This window comes from Cinclus cinclus, chromosome 3 (assembly GCF_963662255.1).
Source record: "Cinclus cinclus chromosome 3, bCinCin1.1, whole genome shotgun sequence".
Classification (NCBI taxonomy): domain Eukaryota; kingdom Metazoa; phylum Chordata; class Aves; order Passeriformes; family Cinclidae; genus Cinclus; species Cinclus cinclus.
Genome location: NC_085048.1, coordinates 82,406,585 through 82,429,904, shown reverse-complemented (window position 1 = coordinate 82,429,904; position 23,320 = coordinate 82,406,585). Strand labels below are relative to the sequence as shown.

The 23,320-nt window shown below is 36.3% G+C and overlaps 1 protein-coding gene across 3 annotated transcripts in view; it reads right to left on the bottom strand.

The window, feature by feature from the left end:
* ZFAND3 (zinc finger AN1-type containing 3) overlaps nucleotides 1-23,320 on the bottom strand; it is a 131,068-nt gene that overhangs the window by 92,438 nt on the left and 15,310 nt on the right. For 2 of the 3 annotated variants that reach the window (XM_062490332.1, XM_062490334.1), the window contains exon 2: nucleotides 5,863-5,903. In XM_062490332.1, the coding sequence (XP_062346316.1) occupies nucleotides 5,863-5,903 (41 nt within the window). Of the gene's footprint in view, nucleotides 1-3,950; nucleotides 3,978-5,862; nucleotides 5,904-23,320 lie in introns of all 3 variants that reach the window. The other variant, XM_062490331.1, reaches the window with a different exon arrangement.

Genomic DNA, 23,320 nt, shown 5'->3' with positions numbered 1-23,320 from the left:
GACTGGGGTTAGCAGCGCAAATCAAGGGCATAAATAACTGAAGCAGTTTATCCAATTTTTTTCTTAATTCCATTTCATGGTGACTCTCTTTTTCAAGCTTAGCACACATCTTATATTTCAAGCTTACTAATTATGCTAAAACATCTTTTTCCTACCAGGTTTATCCATTTAGAAATTCTCTGGGTACAGAGTAAAAGAAATTGAATATATGCCAAACAATATCTATGGTTATATCTGAAATGCTATATTCTTTACTAGAAGGCGTTCTAGAAATAAGAAACATTTTTGATGCCACTGTAATAGGTATACAATTTTCCACAGGAATATCTAGCTGCAAGCTTGACTGTGTAAGAGAAGTTAAAGATGAAGCTTGATTACTTTCAAATTCTAGCCAGTGAGGGCCATTTTTTGTAGCAAGCAGTCCATGTACTTCAACGTACAAAGACAGATGTGAATACAGCAGCAAATTCTAACCTAACGAAGCAACATATCGAGGCACTGGCTTCTATTAGGAGCCAACAAAGGAAATACCATACTGAAGAAAGAAATGTCTTGTGTAGTGGTAAAGAAAATTAATTCTTAGTAATGTTTTCAAATTTCTGGAAACACTTCTTGCTGCTTTTCTAACAGAGTACTAAAACTTGTGGGTTCACATCAGAAATTACAAGCATATGAAAAATACAAATATAACAGATTTGTATCATTCATTTAGGACTGAAAACTTTATGAACACAATGCTGAATGAAGCATAATTTAGCAATTACCATACAATAAGGTACAGTAAAAAAAGTATGATTTGAACTAGCAACATGTAAGATGCACCTGCTGAAAAATTTTCCAGTAAGTAAGCTGTAAGCTTGACTAGGAATCAAATCAGCAGTTAATTAACAGCAAAATCTATTTAGGCAGGAACGCTGATTTTTGCCAGCTCATGCTTACAATAGGAGTCAATACTGCCAGACATGGCAGCAATAACAGACAAGTTCTAAAAAGCTCCCAAGATTTACAAAAACTGAGAGAAAAGGAAATTGTATTATTCAATATGCCTGATATACAAAAAACTGCCAAATATATAATCTCCAAAAACTGTTTGCAATTTAAGCATGACAAAATAAAGGTCTGCTCAACAAAGGAGGGAGGTTAAAATATGCAAAAATATGATGTAACTCTATAGTCAGACATCTGAGTTCAAGCAATACATGAATAATAAGCCACTTCTAGACTCAGACAATATGCAGTACATATTAATGTCTATTTTTCTTTTTCACTCTTTATTAGATCTTTTCAATTCAGGAATATAAAAAATACTATCAAAGTTCCAAAATTTCATAACCTAACATAGAGTTAAGCACATGTACTGCAAATACAGATGTGGTTCTAGAAACACTGCCTTTCATTAGTATAATCAAGAATCCAGTAATTAAAAATACGCATTTTATTTCAACCTACAAGTAAGACCAAACTATGAGTTGAAGCTTCTAAAACTCAGACAATTCATGGGTTATATGGCTGTGTTATTTTTCCATTTCAGTGACACTGTTCTAGTACTTCACACAACATGAATATAAATACTGCACAGCTGGATTAAGGGATGGATACCCACCTCCAGAAGTTTCAATTACATGTTCAGACAGAATGCCTATAATTTGATTCACAAATCCATATATACTCTAATAATATTTTGTCTTCTTCCAGTTTTGCAATTGCATCTCTCCACCAAACCATCCAGTGCTGCACTTACCTTTGGCTTCGCACACTACCAAACAAGCTGAAATCCACTCCCTGTACCCCTCTTTCCACTGCTGATAGAATATAACACAAATTAAGCCTTCCTGGCTCACAATCAAATGGATTACAGATAGACTGCATTTTTGGGGGATGATGTAAGTAGAAAGTGCAGTATTATGATTTTCTCTATTTAAATTTTTGTTTGTACTCTGTAATAGTTCATTCTGTGACTGTTCCCAGAGGTTCCAATTAAAATTGAATTCTTGAGGTACCAGGTGCTGTTTCCACGAATGCAGAATCCCTGCCAGAAACATACTACTTTATCAAGTGGCATTTCAAAAAGTACTCAAACAATGTCCCTACCTGAAGTTGATACTAGAACTTCCATAAACCTAATGGGAGCAAAGATAGGTTAATAAAGAGTACTTTTGAAAATTTTAACTCATCACTGTCCTGTACTTAATCTCTCAGAATTCACAGTTTACCATATTGAAAGAAGAAAGGCTGCAGCATTCTTGAAAAATGCTGTGTCACGAAGAGAGATACTCCAGCCAAATTTATATTTTTCTTTTCTCACCAGCCTATAGTCTCTCTCTCTCAAAAAAAAAAAACAAACCACCACCAAAAAAACTTCTGAAACCCACACGACTTTACTGCATTTGTACTCTAGATACATGGAAGTCTGAAGCAACTATGTCTTCGCCATCTAAAGAGCGTATTTATTTGAAGCACTTCAATATGTATGGTTACACTTGTTCTGTATCTGGAGACTCTGAGGCACTGATAACACACGGTCAGCACTGAATTGGAGACATAATGTTGTGAAGTACTTTGCAGGAGTAGAATTAACTTGAAATTATTTCAGAGAAGCTCTTGAACATTTCAGAATCTGTTGCCTCTACAGAGTTTAGTAAAATAAGTCAGGTACTCCTTATTGGAACAGGCAGATGGTGTGAAGAGGAGCTAAAGACAAATGAAGAAGGTAGCTAACTTCAAGCTCTTCTGCAGTATTTATCAACCCTTATGTAAAAGCTAAGAACTGTGGCAAATGAACAGCAATATTGTGGTTGTACAGAAGAGCTTAGTGAACTTTCTGAAACTCAATCAAAACGCTGGGCAGTTACAGGTAAAGAGCTGCATGTATCTGTGCAATATGCAGCTCATTCTTGACATAGAGAACTGAACAACAGTATCTACAATAACTTGTGAGCAGTATTCTCACACTTAACGTAGAGAAAAGTACAAAAAGATAACCAAAACAAGGAATGCTGGTCTCCCTGCTATATTATGTGGCTGCGTCTCATCTTTGGAAGAATGTGAGTGAAAACTCAGTGAATTTATTTTGACAATAAATTTAGAAAACATAAGCATTTGGTTAAACAATAAGGCAAACTGACATTATGTTTTGCTCCAATTCTGGGCTAATTACTCTGATGGATACCAAGCTTGACCATTTTTCCCCAAAGGATGGGTGTCATGGATTAGGAATGATATTCCCAAATTTAGTGTCCCACTGAAACTCCAAACCACAACCCACTCTCCCTCACTTCCCCCTTCCCTTGTGGCAGGCTGGAGAGGAGAATTAGAGGCACAAAGGTAAACACTGCAGGCCGAGATATCAATTTACTGGAAACAGCAATGAGATACGAAAACGAACATTAATGGAGACAACATTACTAACAAAAATGTACCCGAGAGAGGAGAGTGGCTCACATGCAAAATGCTCACAACTGGCATTACCCAACCACTCCCTCTGCCAGACTTTCTTGACTGGAAGGCAGCCCCTTCTCCCTGGAGGAGCGTCTCTTTCCCCCACCCCTGACAATGAGGGGAGGTGGTACAGTACAACCTCCTATCCCAGCCATGCCTCCTCCTGGCTATTGCAGAAATCAACCCTGCCCTGGCAGAACTACAACAATTGGAAAGCCAGGAAATGCAGAAGCAAAGAAAACTTCGTGATCATGTATTTACAAACTTGTTGATAGTTCAGAAAGTCTGAAAAACCTGCTTAGATAGGGAGGTTCCACAAATAAATTATATTGCACTGTAAACAGAACGTTTCATCCCTTAAGGACTTGTTACCCTTTTTCCCTGATATATATAAAAGGAATGCTTACACAAATGTAAGGGTCTTTCCTGCTATGCCTCAATTTTTTTTTTTTAAAGGAAGGCTGGATTCTTCTGTCTAGAAAAAAAACAAAGTAATTCAAAGAGTTACTAACCTTTTTCGTTGTGTGGATTTCTTTTTTCTGAAATAAAAGAAAAAGGAAATGATGGTCAAGAGAAGTAGTATTTTGAAATTCTCCCTCTGCTTCAACATAATCTGGCATATTAAAAGAGAAAAAAGAGAAACTATTGTTCACATTCTTTCTCTGGAGTGCCTGAAACAGTGAAAAACATGTTTTAACACCCTAGTTCCCTAAAATCTTGCTACCTGTGGTGGTTAAATTTACAGAAACAGGAGTAAATATCTTTCTATATCAATATGTAGCTAGAAACCCAGTATAAAATATGGTAAAAATATTTCAGTAACATTTGGGGAAAAAAAAGAAAACATAGTAAACCACTTTTATGTTGGAATGATAACACTCATAGGTTTTGAGTTAGGACTCCAACAGAACTGGTTATTTCAAAACTACTTCCTGAAGGAACCATAGTTAAGATCTAAATAACATAGAATAAATTTGTCTTTTTCTACAGTATCTTCTACAGTACCTTTATTCAAACCACTAATAGCTCTTTACGTTATTAAAACTCTTCCAAAGACTTATGTCATTAAAATAAACAGGCTGTAGGGAACATCTTGAAATTTTAAAAACATAAGCCTTCCCACTCCCACCCCGCTAGTCACACAAGGTCTCATCTTACAATTTTACAGCAGTGAAAAAAAATTAACTTTATCAGAGGTAATGGCATTCCAGAAAAATCGCAGAACAGAAACCAAGAACTTTTCTTCTCGTTAAAAAGAAACAAAATTACAAACAAGCAAAAAAAAAATCCAAACTGGGAAAAACCAAAAGAAAAGATGCTCTGCCTAATGCCTGGTCTGCTGGCTGTGAAGTGTTGGGTACTCTGCTGAACTCAGCAAACAAGGGATGGCCCTGTTTTGATGTCTCAGAATGAGAACGCCTGCATTGCTGACTACATAAACACAGGCTATTTACAGTGCTAATATAAAACAACTGTCCTACTGAGGCAAATCAAAGACTTGTTTGTGACAATGGTCAGCAGGCAAAGAGTACAAGAAATGACTTACACTTTCTTCAACATACCCTTTCCAGAGACCCATGCCTTTGGAAAATAGCCAGAGAAATACATTTTACTGAACAACCTTTTAACAATCTTTATTTCCCAGGTGTTTATTTAATGAAGTGGTGCTGAACCCAAGATCTGAAATCTAAGTCAAAACTTGTTTTTTGTTTAAAAAATGCTAAAAAAGCTTTAAATTTAAAAAAAATAAAGCTGAACCTTTTAAAATTTTATCTGTTGACCCAAGGCAGTTAAAAATCATGAGCTATGACAGGATCTTAATTACAATTAAAAGGAAGGTTAAAATACTAAATAATACAAAAAAATTATTCAGAAGGGCAAAGCTAGAAGCTGCTAACAGGAAAAGGTCAATAACTATTCTTAAGATTTTACACAATAGCAATGACCTTACAATAAGAAAATCATATGAAGCAATTAGAACAGCCTACCAACTTACTGATGATTTAACATTCAAGAGCTGCAAGTTAAAGGAAACGGAATGAGGTGTACTATACCAATTTTTCCTTTTATTTTTTTATCCATTCTATATATTAGAGGTTATTGCAAAATAAATCCTACAAAAATTCAAATTACAATTCAGACTTGAATTGTAGAAACCACATCATCCATACAGGAGCTGTGCTGGCAACAGAGCTCTGTAGTTCAAGGATGTACCTAAATTCCCTAAACTTCAAGAACAAGGTTTGATGGGTACATTTACACAACAGGTTTTTGATTAGCAAATAAAGGAAGCACCAAAGTGAGGAAAATCTGATTACACAGACACACTGAAGGAAGAGAAACCCATGCACTTATCCTAAGGGAGATGCCAAGAATGTGGTTTCAATAATCTAAGGGAAACACAAAACCTTTTACTGCACTTACCAGCAAAGCATTTGGAACAGAGATTCATAGTCTTGCTGGACCTGGGGCAAAAAATAAAAAAAAAAAATAGAGCTAAAAAATTCATTATATTTCTAATCAATACAGGGAAGTGTTGGGGGGAATGAAGCAAAGGTACAGAGAAGGTAAGAATTTCAGTGGCTAGGAATCAAAGCTAAGTGCCTAGAAGTGGCTGAACAAGAAACAAGAGTGTGGAAAGAGACTCTGTACGGTAATCTCTTTCCAAGGGATTTTCAAAATATGACTTCTACACATTTACCTCATATATGAAAATAAACTTAATTTACCATTCAGTGTATATGTTACACATTCATCATTCTAATCTTCGCATTGCAAAGTGATAATAATGATAGACAGGAAGCACCAATACATTCCACTTGAATATTAGACTCCCCCGGCAACTGCTCTGCAGTCCTAACAAAACCTGAATATAATACAGCAATGGAGAGATTAAAGTATTTCACTTATAAGGACACAGACACATGTGCTCTTGGAAGTCTAGCTGGAATGGTTTAAGTAGTTATTGTATCAAGCTGTTCATCACTACCTTCAGCTGAATTCAGCAGTAATTTAAAATAATCTGACTGACTTTGCACTGACATGGACTAGGATAGTTCATATGATCCACAAGGGTGGCTCAGGTTTGAGGGCAGCAACTTTCAGCTGAGAGAAAAACAACAGGAGAACAGCAATAAATTAAGTCTCCCAGATGTCTGCAAAGTGCATATGCAATTATGCTACAGGTGATCAAACCTCAAAGTCAGTAGTCTCACAAAAAACACAAACAAACAAAAAAATTAAGGTTATAAGACCTCTCTAGGGCTCCCATACAAATACCCAAAGCAATACACCATGCTTCCCCTAGTTTACAAGAAGTTCTAACATCACATCCCCTTTATGAAGTGACCTGGAAAATATTCTCAAAAGTTCTCTTGGTGTTGGAATATCCTTAGGTAAAAACAAACTGGTTTCTATGCACACTGCCCAATATCTGATTTGTTCAGCATTCCTGAATCAACTCTGCCATTATTTACAGGCATTAACACCATCCTGGGAAAGTCTGAAAGTATCTATTAACAAGCAAGGTTGTACCAAAACTATCCACGCCCATAAGACCTTTCTTCCTCCCCTGGGCAGCCTCCAGCTGGAACATATCATTTAGCCAAATTAGTTGCACCTTTTTCTCTAGAAAAATGAATACAAAGAAACACCTGAGATTACCAAAAGAGTTGTTTTCCTATCTCCAACCAAACAGGAATGGAATTTTGAGAGGAGATCTGTGTCTAACAACACATAAATTATAAAAAACTGCTTGATACCTTGAGACAAAAAAAAAAAAAAAAAGGACAAATTTTTCAAAGCAATTCTATCACAAATGAACACTTATCAGAATTATAGACTCCCCCTGCTGAAATTTGCAGATGGTTATTTTGAATGACTTGCCAGTAATAAAGCAATTCCAGTCTTGGTCAATCATATCTTGGTATCAGTCCCATCAAAACATTACAGATGCTTTTCAATTCATGCACATCTGAAAGCTAGTTTACTAGCTTCTCAGGCTCAAAAATTCTATAAGAACACCTATCACCAGAGATTTGAGACATAACCATTTGCCAGCTATAGCAAGAGCCACAGACACACGAAACCTAGTTTTAAATGCAAACAGTATGTGTACAGGAGAAAAGTTAATTCCCAAGAAAAGAAAAGCAGATGAGCATTTGTAACCATACAAATACATCATCAGATTGGTAGATACCCAAATATTTAATATGTTGATGGTCTGCACAGATTATCTACCTTCAAGAGGACTGCAGTTAAAAACAGTATGGCAAGTCAACATCTACAGCACTAGTGTGCTGCAGTTCAATACTCACTGCTTATGGGTTAGACCTTCTGGAGCAACTCAATATGCCAGGCAGGACTTTCTCTGCAAAGCCATTAAACCCCAGGGGCAGCAAAGAAAAAGAAAGGCAGAGTTCAGCTGGCTCATACTGATGACATTGGAACGGGCAATGACAAATGTTTTCACTGGTATAATCAACCATCTCTGCTGTTAAATACCAATCCAAAGCCTCATACAGTATTTACTTATCAGCACACCCACAATGGAAAACACAGATGCAAACACAACACAGAGCTCTGCGAAGAAGAGAAAAAAGGCCGTCACGTTCTTCTAACACACAAAACCTCACCAAATTTTCTGAAAGGACAGCACTATTGGACAAGTGACCTTGTAAACCAAGTAACACTGTTACAGTTTCAAGGATCATTTTCTCTTCGATCCTTGTATACGCCTTTTCAAGGCATCCAAGTCAGTCTGAATCTACTACAATGATGAGAACCTGAACCCTGAGTGGTTTTGTTATTAGTTTCTTTTACACAGTCACTCCTGTGAAAGCAGAAAGAAACACTACACTAGAATGAAGAAAACAGCAAAGCCAGAGCAATAGCACTGATCAACAATCAGCTTCTTTGTGAAAATGCAGTATTCAATTAGAGCAAAGGTTTTATGAAGAAAATGAATTATGCAGTTTACATACATCAAATTTAGGAGGTCACTGTCTGTCAAGTAAAATGTTTCACAGCTTTTTGCTACACTGCAAATCCCTCCTCTTACTGCTAAGATCTCCTCTTTTCAGCACAGAAGGGTTCACTCCCCAGACTTGAAGTTGAGCAAACCTGCATATTGCTGCTCTCTTGTGAAGCACATATTAACCACATCACTGGTTTAATTATTTCTCAGCGACTCCAGAATTCACCAGAAGTTCATAGTGCCAGGGAGGACCACAAAAATGTAAAATTTCTTTATTCCCAACAACCTTCTCAAATGTATCATACATTTGCAATATCTGTTATTTCTAGAGACAGTTTTATTTGAAACACTCAAAGTTTCACTTGAAGTTCTGAAATAGCAAACAGTCTTGATCATGACACAACCCTCTGTTTCCACTTCATAGGAAAAAATGGTCCTGGATGACTTTTAGGGAAGGCAGTACAATTCCTGTCTCTAGGAACACAGAGCAAAATCATGGCTGTAGTGGTGTATAAGGCACAGCAAAGCTAGAATTCTAAGTTAGTCCTGGCAGTGAGAATTGTGTGTTTTAGGCTGCAAGGATTTTAGGCTGACACCCAACACTTCTACACCCTTCTGATGCAGCTGGCTTGGGATATGCTTCTGATTCTGGTATCAAATCACCATGGCTTTAACTGGACATATTATAGTAATTCCTGGATTTCCTTCATAAAATGTCAGCTTCATGCTGAACAGCACCTAATCCAGAATTACTCACAGTATACATTTTATATGTAAAATATCCTTAGAAAGTAATTTTATACAGATAATTTATAATCTCCACTTGTACATAATTTAAGCTGGTATTCAGAAAGACATTCATATTTATAGATAAATCAAGTCAAATAGAATGGCCTTATCGCTGAGGCAGAATATATAGTTAAACTCTCTCTGAATATACTTCCATCTGTCAAAAAGAAACCATTTAACTAAACTGTGACACAAAACTATTATGTAGATTGGAAATCACAAGGTGAAGCAAGCTCAGAAGGTCAACTGGCAGTCCAAGTTAAAAGCAGAGGATACTTCAAGCCCAGAGGCTAGAGAATGACTGCATGCAACAGTTTTGCAGGGTTTGGTCTGAAAGAAGCAAGGGTATTAAAACTGCGTCTGCTGCTAAAGGAAAAAACCCACTCCCTTAAAATGGCTATGAAAGCAGCAGCAATGACAAAGGGACTTTGAAAGAGGAAGAAATTCACAGAAATGGGAAATCCTGGAAGTTCTAACATGTTTATACTTTAAGCAGGAAATAAATTGCATGCAAGGGTAAAAATAAAATGCACATTTGAGGCTCTCCAAACCATCATCCCTTACTCGTGCTGCTGTGCCTACAACTTGCCACAGCAAAGGAACTAATTGAGCATTCAGATAGCTCTGCACACAGACCACTATAAGGTCCCAACCTCAGAGAGCTGCACGTCTGCATCTCCAGTTAAAGATGCATAATGCAAACAGAGTCAGCAATGGGCATTAAATAGCAAAAATTACGTACTTCAAATCCCATACATGCTCACATCATGTGCCACAATTAATATATAATTAATCATGAAAACTGAAGAGATTTCTTCCCTGATTCCATTTTCATATGGTATTTCCCTTACATTCTCAGGAAGGTGTGAAGTGGCCTTATCTGCTCCAAGAAGAGCACTTGATCTTATAAACCTTATTTTATTCTCTATACTATCAATTATTCCTTTTATCCCTGCCATTTTACAGTATATCATTGCAAGGTACCATCCAAATCAATGCACGTTCCACTCTGTCTTCACTGGAAGTTTGGTTTTCCTTCCCCATCTTCCAGTAAATGATCACCAATACAAAACCACAGAGAATGCAACTGAATTCTAGCCCTAAATCTCAAAGACACAACTGTTAGATGCACAGCAGCTGATCAGAATAAACAGAATCAAAAGACAATCTCATTCTGAAGATTCAAGAACAAGTTACATGTGGAAATTCTGTGCAGTCGAAGAGAGTTAAAAAGAAGTATACCAAAATTTGACTGATCTCAAGATACTCAAGTGTCCAAAAACAAACTTCTACCAAGAAACTTAGACAGGCACACCTAAGAAATAATAAAGGTTTGGTAACAGAATCTTCTATCTTCCAGCAGATGGTCAGGTACTTCATAACTTTACCATCCCATCTTTAAGACAAAAAACAAAAGAAGACCAGAAACACCAAAAACTAATACCAGCTTTACTCTACCTAAGTGCCACAGGGCAAAACAAAATGCTCAGTTTCATCTGTATTAGCACGCCACCCAGACTTTTCAAGGTAATGGTCAACAAGTATTATTAGTGCAGATGCTCAACAATGACAAGAATTGTGCAACTTCCTCAGAGTAAAAATTCTACTACATACAGGTATGTATTCTCAATGCTTAGAAAACAACACTAGAATAATCACAATTCTTGAAACTAATTTTTGTTCTCCTGTTTTTTGATGACAGAACAGTAAGCATTTTGGAGAAAAATGTTTTCACGTAGCATATGTGCATTAGATATTTAATTTTAAAGATATTAAAACCACAGACACTAATTAAATATGACTATAAAACCCCCAGTTCTGCCTTTTTATTGGAAACAATGCCTTCCAGCATATCCAGTAATGGTTTGTTATGATTCAGAAGCTGCTATGACTTGGTAGCAGGGAAACATATCTACTTCAGTGTCCCTGTAATTGCGTTGGTGATTAAATGCAGCACGTTAAACGCCTCTTGGTCCCCTTCCAGCACAGCAATTACAGTGGGATCACAGTGTCACTACAGTACAAATGTATCTCAGCCCCTGAATGATACCTGTCCAACATTGTCAGGAGCCCTCTGTTTGAGAAAGACTAACATAGTATGAATCATGTCATTAATTAGTAAAAACCACAAAGATACTCCCTATATGCTCAGCACACACTACGTCATGCATTTTGCAACTTAGGACGACTACACACATGTTAAATCGATGCATTCGGACTACTGTAGTTAATGATCTGTCACCATTTCCATTAGAAAGCAATTTTCAAAGCCTTAGACCTCTGCTAAGAATTCACTCTGAGCTGAATCCTGGCACATGACAAAAGCAAAACCACAGCAGACACATTTACTTTCATCCAAATAAATTAGAAGGATTATTTATTATTAAAAGAAAATCGATTCAATTCTGTATTTCCCTGACACTTTTCATCATTCATTCAGAGCATCTAACACTTCACCTTGTACAGGAGGGAGGTTAATTAGGCTATTAACATGACTCTCAGTTGTCCTTTGAAAGTTCTATATATTCTGTACACTACCTTCTGAAAAAAGCCATTTTACTTTTCTAAATCAGAAGTCACCTCACTGATTTCATATATGCTGCATATTTGATATTATAGGTACTCTGTAATTTATTATCTTGTTAAGGGGATATAGGCAAGTTTTTTGGGGCAGTTTAAACAATTATTTGTATTTTTGAACTGAGGTGGTTAAATTATTCTTCATAAATGATGCATGCCAAATTCCTTTCAAATAAAAGAGCAGAAGGGGAGCACGGCAAACACAGGTGGACCTACAGAGAACTTGGCAATGAGAAAGTCACATGCATTCAGAAACAGATTTTTAAGTGAACTAAGATCTGAAATTAAATATCCAACAAATGCATTCAAATCTTCTACTTCATCATCTGTTCTATACCTATATGTTCAGGGTTAAGAACTCTATAGTTTAACTAGAAAAGTGTTATCAGTAACATTTCTTTATGATTACAGCTACTATAGGTGGTTGTGCTTTAAAAACCTAAGTATTCTGGTGTTGGACTTTTCACTACAAACAATTTAAATGTTGCTTAGCATCTACAGATTTCTGGTACACTGCTGAAAATGATGCTTCAGTCAGTGAAGTCACGAGTTCTTACCTCAATTTGAAATGAAATGGGGGGGAACTTTATGAATATTATAGTGTACTAATGCAATGCCCTTCTGGCAGCTTTCCACACTCAAAAGACACGCTGACGTAACCCAATGAAGTAGCTGGATCTTAATTTATTATTTTTTCCAATGGGTACACTGAAGCACCTTTTTAAGACTCTGTGACTGAAAAGACTTTTTGTGTTTTAAATACATAAAGACACTGAAGTGCTCAGCTGACAATTAATCGAGGAAAGAGCACAAACACACAGGTGGTAAGAAGGAAGAATGTGGAAAATACACAGTGAAGTAGCTGAGTCCTACAAAACACACAAAACCACATGAGTTTTCACTGAAAGTCTTCTCCAACAATTTTTAAAATAAACTGCAAAAGAATCCAGTGCATTTAAACTAGCTAAGACAGGTTGTGAGAACTTCAGTCTGATTCATCTGGTTTCTAGCTGAACTTACAATGTTTTTGTCCTCCAGTCAAAGCTAAATGGTCCATATTCCCATGAATACACAACTCTACACTTTAAAAAAAAAATCTCAGCAACAAAATCATATAGCAAACTGATGCAACTCTTCAAAATCTTTTTCAAGAAGACGAGTAGCCTACTATTTATAGGACAATTAAAAGGTTGGAATTCTAAGAGTTGAAGAGGCCTTTAGTGAAGCAGGAATAAAACTTGAAAGTTGTGATCTACCCACCTTCCACCAATTCCTCAAGGATATTATTTTGCTATATATTGCAGGTAATAACTAACATTGCCCTATGACAACACAACCATCCTCCTGAGATTTAGAATATGAGATATTAACTTTATCTTTTTTTTTCAGATCAGACACTCCAAAAAATGCTCTGCTGATAAGCACCACTCAAAAATCTATTCCATTTCGGTTATTCCTTTTACCAGAGGATCAGCAAATAGATACTAAATAGTACAACATTCTTAGGCAAAAAAAAAAAAAAAAACAACAGCTGGAAGAGACCTCAAGAAAGAAACTGTTTGGTCCCTGGACTTAAAAGGTATGGGTAATTACATATCAAACTTTGCCAGGAAACCCTTCTAAAATACTTCCTGACAGAAATTGCCAGATTTGGCATAGAAAGTGGGAAAATGTTTGATTCTTGCTGATACTAAGCCCAATGTGTCTCTTCTCTATGCAAATGCACAGAGAAACATTTTTTTTTTTAATCAAAGTTGCTTTTCTATAGTACAAGTATACTTAAAATGTCTGCCATTATGATGGCTTAGAATGGCTAGAACATTTGAATTCTTGGTGGGGGGAGAAGGGAACAGCTGTGCAAAGTATTTCCAAGACTGTGGGGTTCATGTCAAGTAATATTTAAACAGACAAAGTATGTACATTGGTTTTAAAATGCTTCTGGTGCATTAGTATTAACAAATCACACTAATAAATACTGGTATAAATACCGTGCCATGTGTATTCTCTCAAAAGCTAGCAGAACACCAAAATTATAGAACAAAGTACTTTGCTGCAGAGCTCTGCATTCTGTGACTAACATGTCAAACATTAATCAAGCAAAAAGGAGTTTCAAGTGTTGACCACCCCAAACATTGAGAGAGAAAGCACTTGAAGGTGCACTATATGCAAAAGATCTGACACGATGAGTTAGAATCCCAGTTATTCTATGAGTTAAAAAGCACAGGAAGCTAGGTTCAGAAATAAAGCAGCCAAAACCAAGAGGAAAAAGTATGCCTTGAACAAAGCAAGAAAGCTTTACTATTCTCAGATGGGTAAGGGGCTACTTCCTGTTTAGTAACAAGTTGTCCAGCAGGATCTCTCACCTGCCTAGATAACCCCAAAAAGCAGTAATGAGAGACATTTTGTGAATGAGATATAAACTGCCTTTTATGGTTTTCTGCACTCCTGGGCTGTTGAATCCTTTTGCAACTGCACACCACGGTAGAATTGCAGCACTTCTTGAAAAGCAGCTGAAGAATTTTGACAAGGTGCCTGCAATCCAATCTTATTGCATTGTTCATAAATACGTCTGAAAGAAGGTACCAGTATGAAGTTAGCAGGTATTTTTCCTCCTCCCCATTTAAAACAGGTTTCAGTCGTCCCCAAAAATTTAGCTGGATGGGAAGTTTTTCCATGGGAAATTGACTTTCTTCCATCCCAGCCTGACTTATACCCAATTGCACAGTCAAGAAGCAATGGGGCTTTTGCTCTGGTCACTGCTGCCTCTACACCTGACTGACTACACACAGATATTTTCAGTTCTCAGGTGTGAAAATGCAGGTATAGCTCATAATCCTGTTTTAGAAAACAAGAGTACTTCAGCTCCTCCTCAGGAATTTGAATTGTATTAAGATTACGCCTACACTAGGAGCAATCTGCCAGGTAACTAAACAAAACATTCCTGGAAGCAGAACTACCTACACTGTCAGAAAACAATTCCTCCCTTTTGTTACAATAGCAGAAAAACAAGACAAAGAAAGTAGAAAAGAAACCCCACATAAAAAGTCACTTTCAAAATTGGAATAAACCACCCAAGACTATGTTAATCTTAGCAAAAATAGGTTTAACATATTCATCACGGCCACCCCAAAATTTTGGTCTATTTCCTAATAGTTCTCAGGTGGATACTTGTCCCTGAGTTGTATCTATCAGGTAATGAACAGAGGCTCCCACCCTCAAAAGAACCATCCCAGAGTAAAGGAACAGAGTGTAACTCTCTTGCTATATTGCAGAAATTTTAGGAACTAATGTTTTCACCAACACATTACACAAAGTCTTGGCTCAGAACAATACTGTGAATGTTTAACCCTGAGAAGAACTATCTTCTCATAAGTAATTTTGAAGCTTTCTAACAGTTCAGCATAATTCCAACCAACAGCATAAAACTGTTTATAAATAATTTCTCCACTATGTTTCTGTGTTAAACATTCAACTTCTAAAGCATCTGAAAAAGACTAAATAAAGCAGGTAAAATTTAGAACAAAGACTTAAGGAACAAACAAACACACTCATGTTTGGTAACACTACTTCAAAAAGCAAACAAATCCTCAAAAAAAAAAAAAAACCCAAAAACACTATAAACAAGGATTATGCTGATAATAACAAAGACTTATACAAAGCAAGACTTGAATCTGAACAAAGAAAAAGGTGTGATTTTTTTCTTTCCCACATGTGCACCCAGGCACAAACACAGGTAAAGAAATACAACAGCAGTTATGCACTAACCATCATTAGTTCAGTGAAACACCACACTCGATAGGCTGGGACCTACAGCTCCATTAATAGCTCATATAAAACAGCATCCAATTTTCAGCACTGTTTGATACGAAGTTGCTTTCTCAAGAGCTTCTAAAACACAGTGGATGCTGGCCATGGGAAGTGTCTTCAGCCCGAAGACCCTTCACTTGCTGAAGGGGTATGCTCTATAAAACATCCCAAATCAGTCCACTGAAAAACAAATCCCAAAATGGAGGGGCGCAGGAAATCTGCACAATTAAGAAATCAAATATGAAATGGAAGTGCTTGAAAGACTTGAGTAATTCTTTTAGGGGGAAGGGAAACTTTTTTTTGTTTGGTTGGCTTTGAGGTTTTCTTAAGCTGTGATTAAAACATTAAACATGAAAGATATTTTAATATCTGAAAATCTCAGCTCCTCCCTACATCTTCAACACAATTTCCAAAACCTGAACTTGACCCACAAAATGCTGCTCAATGCCATTCTTTTTTTCAAGGGATTTTGGAAAGTTAATGAGTAAACAGTGTGGTAGAGCTCAGCAACTGAACTGCAAGTAAACATGCTCTTTTGCTCAAATCCTATGATTCATGTGCCCAGGAGGAACAGCTGCCTCAACTCTACTTTATCCAACTATGTTATCTGAAAACTCCTCTCAATTTTCCTTTAGGTAGAAAAATGCTTTATTAGAAAAATAAATTTAACTGGGCTAAAGAACTACTCATTTAAAAAACAGATTGTAATAAATATCCTGAGCCCAAATTATTTGAGCCATAATGTCCAGAATTTGTGGATGAAAGACAGGAAAAAACTTTAAAATAATGTAATGCACCACAGCGTCCATGTTTTGCACTTTCCAGCATTTTGAATGCAAATGCGTGATCTCCAGGAGTGATTGCAAGACAAATAGTACCCCAAGTTTTCTCAGAAAGAAAAAGCATCTTAAATACCCTACTACAGGAGAAAAATTTCTGTAATTCTAGCCATACAACTTGGTTCTACTATAGAAGAACTAAGTTAAGGAAGTTACTGTACCAAAGCGTTTTCAAAATACAGATGAAGAGCACCCTATGCATTCTCTTGTAGACAGTATTCCAGTCTTCGCTATTTTATCACATGTTAATTCAAGTTAACATGCACCTGACTCACTGAATAAAACTGAGATATTACTAGTCTCTGTTTATTAATTTCTGCCACAGAGAAAACTGAAACTCTGCAAACAAACACCTGACACAAGAAGAACTCATTGTTATGGGAAAGGTTACTGCATAAACATTTGAATGTTCAACTTTCTCTGTCAATAATCAAACAAAAGGATACAATTAAATAAAAGCATTTTGAGTCTCAATATGTAAATATATATACAGACGCTTTTCCTTTTTTTTTTTTTTCTAATAGGCCAATAACTTTCCATTCTCTTTTGCAGCTATATGGTCACTACTATTGTCATGGCATTGATCAGGAAGTCAACAGCATGAAGTATCTTCCACAAGAACTGAAACAGAATGAGCACAGTACACAGAAAGCAATCCAGACAGCATCAGTGCAGAATTGGACCCATCAGACAAGTGCCACAATGTCCCTTTTTATGCTAGATTATTCCGAGTTTCTTGGTTTTGCATCTTTCAACTCTCTATACCTTTCCAAAATATTACCTAAAACTACTTTTCCCAAAATTCTAAAAGGAAGCAACAGCAATTTGTTTCCACATATTCAGATTTGGTAGTTAATATAGCTATCCCAACAAAACATTATTATTCAAAATATCCAGGTGCTGGGGATCTTGTCAAGAGTCCTCAATTGTTTTGTTTCTGACTGTGACCAAGAACTCTTCTCTCTGCATGTTCAACTGCAGCATGCCTGAAAATCAATACCTTATATTCCAGTATGAGCATCTGTAGCCAGAGAAACAGAGAAAGGACTGGGGAAAACAGATTCACAGACAGATTTTAAGTATCTTTCTCCATACAGCCTGTCATCTCAGCCTTGAAGACCCTCTGTTTGAAATTTTAACACTCATCACTGTAAATGCTGCTGCTGTTATCCCTGACACAGAATAAATCATGCTGTCAATCAGCACTGCTCACAATCTACTACAAGCATATTCTAATCACTTACGCATGGGCTAACTTCCAGCTACCACCCATCATACCTGGGGACTCCTAGGATTTGCTATATTGGAACCAGTGGCATGAACATCAAACTGTTATTTACTTGATTACTACCTGAGAAGACATTCAGATCTACAACAACAGTACTCCATAATCTGAAGTTTAATCTTTATTTTCTTAAAGGTATTAGGGTGAATTGGGCACAACAGAAATAATGCAGTTGCTTTGATATGTATATAACTACAGCCAACTTCGAAAATATCTTGTAAATATAATTCTCAAAATCACTTATCTTCCTGAAAGGTGTTTATGGTATGAGCTCAGTATGCATTAAATCACAAGTGTTTCTAAGAAAGACCAGTTGTGTCCCACAGTGTTCACTAATACAGGAGGTTAATAGCAAATATTCCACCTGTTTTTTCTTGAGCACATCCTATGAAGAAGTGGCAAATTGTTCCAGTGTATCTAACTGACTTACTACGGGAAAATGGACTGGACTCTAAATCTCAGTTTAGTTCTTGGCTTAAAAAGTCTGGAAAACTTAAAAAAAAAATTAAAACATCAGATAGGGCAATACAAAAGCAGTAAAGGAAGCTGGGGAAGAGACTGCTCATCCTTTATTTGATGGTGCTCATTTGCCCTTACCCTTCAGACATAACCAAGCTCAGAAAATTTAACTTACTGTTTATTTAATAAAAAAAAAGTGTTAATGACTCAATCTAGTTCCAAACAGACCACTGGTCTGACGTCCATGGGTTGTACACAGCACCCTTAAGATAATGTGGCACCCCAGAAAAGTACCCACACAGGCAGGAGTTAACACAGTGCCTGTCTGCTGTGTTACCAAAACCCATACTCTGGGCCTCTGCTAGTTTGCACTGAACATTTATAATTCTCTAGGTACTCTAGCATCCGTGAAACATTTTGCCACTCAAACTATCAGCACGCATGGGTTTCTGCTGTTGTAAACACTGAATCAGGTGAACTACTAGAAACACTAGAAAGAATTTAATGTATAAATGAAATGCACTACAGAAGCAGGCTACCATACTCCAGCACCAATGGGTGAGTCACAACAGAACTTAGAGCAAGTTCAGATCTTCCCTCAGCTCTACAAAATCCAAGTTAAATCATAACCTGCTTATACTCGCATTGCACGGCCACAGTGAATACCATCTGCAGTGGGCACTACTTCATGGTAATTCAGACTGCAAATGTTATTTGCCTGTGTCTGCAAATAAATCTATAGGGAAGAAATGCCACTCACCAAAATCAGCATTTGATAATCAAACACATTTATTGATGTGGTAGTCTTTTGTGTTATTAGAAGGGGAAATGCTGAATATGGTATTAAATGAAAACAGGATAAATATTACAACTTAGCATACTACAGGATTCAGTATCACTTCAGCAAGACGACCCAGAAAACTTAGCTAGTATAGAAAAGAATATACGAGCAATTAAACAAGCATATATCTGTTTGCCTCCTTTTTACATTGTATTACAAGAATCCTGGTTTATTTTTTCCTGCTTTTCTTTTCAGCACAATAAAACTAGCAAATCAGAAGGTGAGAGAATGAACACACTGGAAGGTACTACTACCAACGAAAGAACCTATTTTTAAAAAATGAATATTTATTATTTCTAAATACAATGAGAGTCACAAAATGCTTAAGCAATGCCAAAGTGAATGAAATTGCAATTTCAACTCACTTCCTGCTCCCTCAGTAAAGGTTTGCAGGAACTCCCACTTCTGCTCTGGAGATTTCTGTAACTTCAGCAGAAGCAAAGAAGTAGTTTGACAGGCCCACCAGTTCTACTGAAAAATTTCAGTCTTTAAGTGTCTCTTTAAAGGTTAAAACAACAGAATAAAAGGAAGTGAAATACTTTTTTCGGTAGTCCCTTTTTAAAAGGACAAGTGGCTTAGTGTTTTCAAATGGCTGGGGCTTCAGACTCCAGATTTTATTCTCTTCCAAATTTCATTTGCAGGTCATCTGAGAACTTTAATTACTGGACTTTCTAAATATTGATAAAGCTTTTGCTTTTCCATGCATCACATAAGAAATTTTGTTTCCCTATATCTTAAAGTTTAAAAAAAGGTAACACAACTTCTTTGCTAAAGTCAGCTGCATCAGACTAAATGTTCAATTTAGTAAGAAAGTGCTAAGGTCAATGGCTTCAATGTAAGTGAGATATACAGAGAAATATATATACACACATCACAGAATCATCTGAGTTGGAAGGGAACCACAAGGATGACCAAGTCCAACTCTTAAAGTGAATGGCCCATACAAGGATCAAACCCACAACCTTGGCATTATTGCCAACATGCTCCAACCAAGATAGAAATATACATCTATAGACAGATGGATAAAAATATATATATATTTGTTTTAGTATACTGTTGACAGCTTATGGCTTGTGAAATGTACTGCCTGGAAACCTGAAAATGACTAGAAACAAGCTCAAGCAGTCAGTTCTTGTCTTTCCTAATGTAAGAGTACAAAGCAATATAGAGATATAATGCTCAGAAGTAATTTTCTCTAGACAACTTTCTAAACACATATTAAAACCTCATACTTGAAATAAAATGCCTTAAAATTATGAAACTATGTTCTTCCCTGTTACTCATTCTAGGGGGAAAAAGAAGAAGGAAAAAACCCAACACAAAACCACCCAAAAAAAACCTCAACAAAAATTCACAAATCTTCCCATTTCCCCAGCTATCTTACACTATTTTGCTATTAAAGCCAAATTTTCTTGCTATTTGTGAATCAGTGACCAACACTTTCCTAAAGTGCATCCTCAAGATGAAAGTAAGAATTCTAGCTTGCATTTAACTAAATCACCTTTCATAGTTTACCCATCAGCTACAGCAACCATCACTGTAAGTAGTTTCAGAGGAATAAAAGTTATATTCAGTTTTGTGGTTTTGGTACTGTGCAAGAGAACCATAACTACACTGCAGGTTTCATTTTTCCTTTATAACACCTATACTAAAATTGGTCACACAATGTGGGCAAGGTCTGTTCCTTGTAAGACAGTGTGAACATTTTATCCCTGAGCACAAGGTCCAGAAGGCTCCTCAATAATAGTGACAAAATGGTCCAAAGGAAAAAAAAGCCAAAAATTTTTGAACTACCTGCTTCTTATTTCTCAGATGCCAATGGGACAGACTGTCATATCTGCCTCTCTTTCTTCTGCTTTTTGTTCCGTAAAGGTGTCTTATTTTGAATCATCACTTTCAGTTTTAACAGAAGTATTACATATATGGGTTAAAAAAAAAAACAACCTGCAAATTGGAATACTCAGTTGAATACTCTGGTCTTCATTCTTCAGTGAAGTTTCCCTGATATACAAAGCAATGCACTTATTATACATCAGACCCAAAGATTTTGAAATTTTTTCTTATTATACAGCTGAAGGTCAGTGATTGCAGTTGTACTTCTGGCATTTATAGCATAATTACAAAAAAAAGTTGTATGATTTTACAGAAGTGTCTCAAATAATTTAAAGGTTGCTTAGGGGAAGGAAGAGCACCTCCAAATACATTAGCCTTCTTCATAAAAGCTGTGCTGTATGAAAGCTTTATTTTATTTCATTCTGTTGATAACATACATAATCAGAAAAGCAGAATTTGTGTGGAAAGAGTAATACAGTTATTTTTCACTACTGACTCATCTTCCAAGTTACTGAAGCTTTTGAAACTGTACTGAATCAAACATCACACCCTGGAATGTCAGATCTTATATCTTGTCTGGGCTCATGGACTATTTCTTACCCAGTGTAGGTATCCACATCTCATTGAAACTAGAGGGGCTTTTGTGGGTGCATTTATAATGGCAAATACTGTGGGTAAAGGCAAAAATATTCCAAATACCTTTTAAGTTCACAGGATTGAACATTAAACATGCATACTAATGACAGCTATTGTCCCTGCCTCTTTGCCCTGACACCTCTCCTTTGAATTTAACAAGCAAGTATGGGAACTTGAAAACCTGCTGATTCAGGATACCTAAACTTAAGTATATTTTAAACACCCTTTTTTCCATCTAAATTATTCCCCCCACACTAGTAAATGTCTTCAGCAATCTTGCCTTGTCCCCTGCTTCAAACAATTTATTTGATTACTCTGTTCAGGAAAAATCCTATTGCTACCAGCGCCGCCAGGTTCCATGAGCTACTTAAACATATTGCACAATGAGGCTGCAGGGAAACTCATACAGGAGTTAAAATGCAACAGAATGGACCCACTACATTTCAGATTTCCAAATTTTCCCTCGAATTTGCAGACCATTTTGCAGGCTGTAAACATACTCACACAACAAATCCACAACATTTTGCAAAGAAAAATTAGTGTATCTTTTTGAAGCACAACAAATACCTGAAGGAATTTCCAGCTCGAAACTGAAAATAAGTTAAATAATGCAAAAAATTGGTATACTGCTATGGGGTCTGTCAAAAAAATACTCATAAATAAAATGTGACCACAATGTTGATAAAGTATTTTTCTAAAACAGTTTATGATCAGAAACAATAGTAGGTTACTATGGAGTGATGCATCTTACTAATGGGGAAAACATTTATATTTTTGTACACTCACAAGATGATCTCTGCCAGGAATTAAACACATAAAAGCGTAACCAGTAAGAAGCAAAAACACCAAAACTTGCCTTATGAAATTATTAAATAATTATTATGAAACTACAACAAAAATAACTGCACTCCTGTACACAGGCACAGAAAAGCATTTCATATGGATATTCAAAAATATTAATGTCACCATGTATTTATTACTTATTTTCAGATGTGCAAATCAGCTACAGAACCATAGCCAGTTAGCTTTCATGACATTCCTTTAAAATGTTCTTAATTTTTAGTGCAAGACTGAATGTGAACTACAGATTACATATACAACAGTTTTTTCTCTGTTGTACTGCCAGCTGGGGAAAAGATGTAAAACTGTATTATTTATTCCTACATGCAACTCCTTTCAGGGTTGTTAAAAGCTGGCTCAATGTTAAAACAAATGGACTACACAACTACATTTTAAATCAAGTCATATATAAGTCTATCTAATGCTGACTCTGTCACTGAAGTAAATCACCCCACTACGATATTCTACACAGTTCTGGCTCTGCATTCAGTCCTACAAACCTACAATCACTATTGGATTGCATTACGTAAGTATGGATGATAATGAAACATTTTCAAAGGCTCCTGAGTGTCAAGAGGGTTTAACACACAAGCCATTTAAATGCTTTGAAATAATTTATTATATTTAGATTTTTCAGTGAAGGACACAGTTACATTAATTATGTTTGTTTTGTTACTCATGAAAGATAATGCGTTAATTTGGTTTTACCCCAGTCATGTTATTTTCAGGGCATCTCTAACAAAAAGGCCCTCCCAGGAATCACTAAAAACTCAATTAAAAAAACCAATAGACTCTATGACTCGATATCAGAATTCAGTAGTGTTTACATCAGTCTTAAGCTTTTCAATATTTGAAAGTGTATGAAAACAACCTCAGCAATAGAAAAACAGAAGACGAGACTGTAACACTCTCTAGAATGAAAATACCCATTGATTCATTATTTCTATCAATGTAAAGTAGTATTTTTCCATTTTCATGCTCCAAGGTGTAGTGAGAAA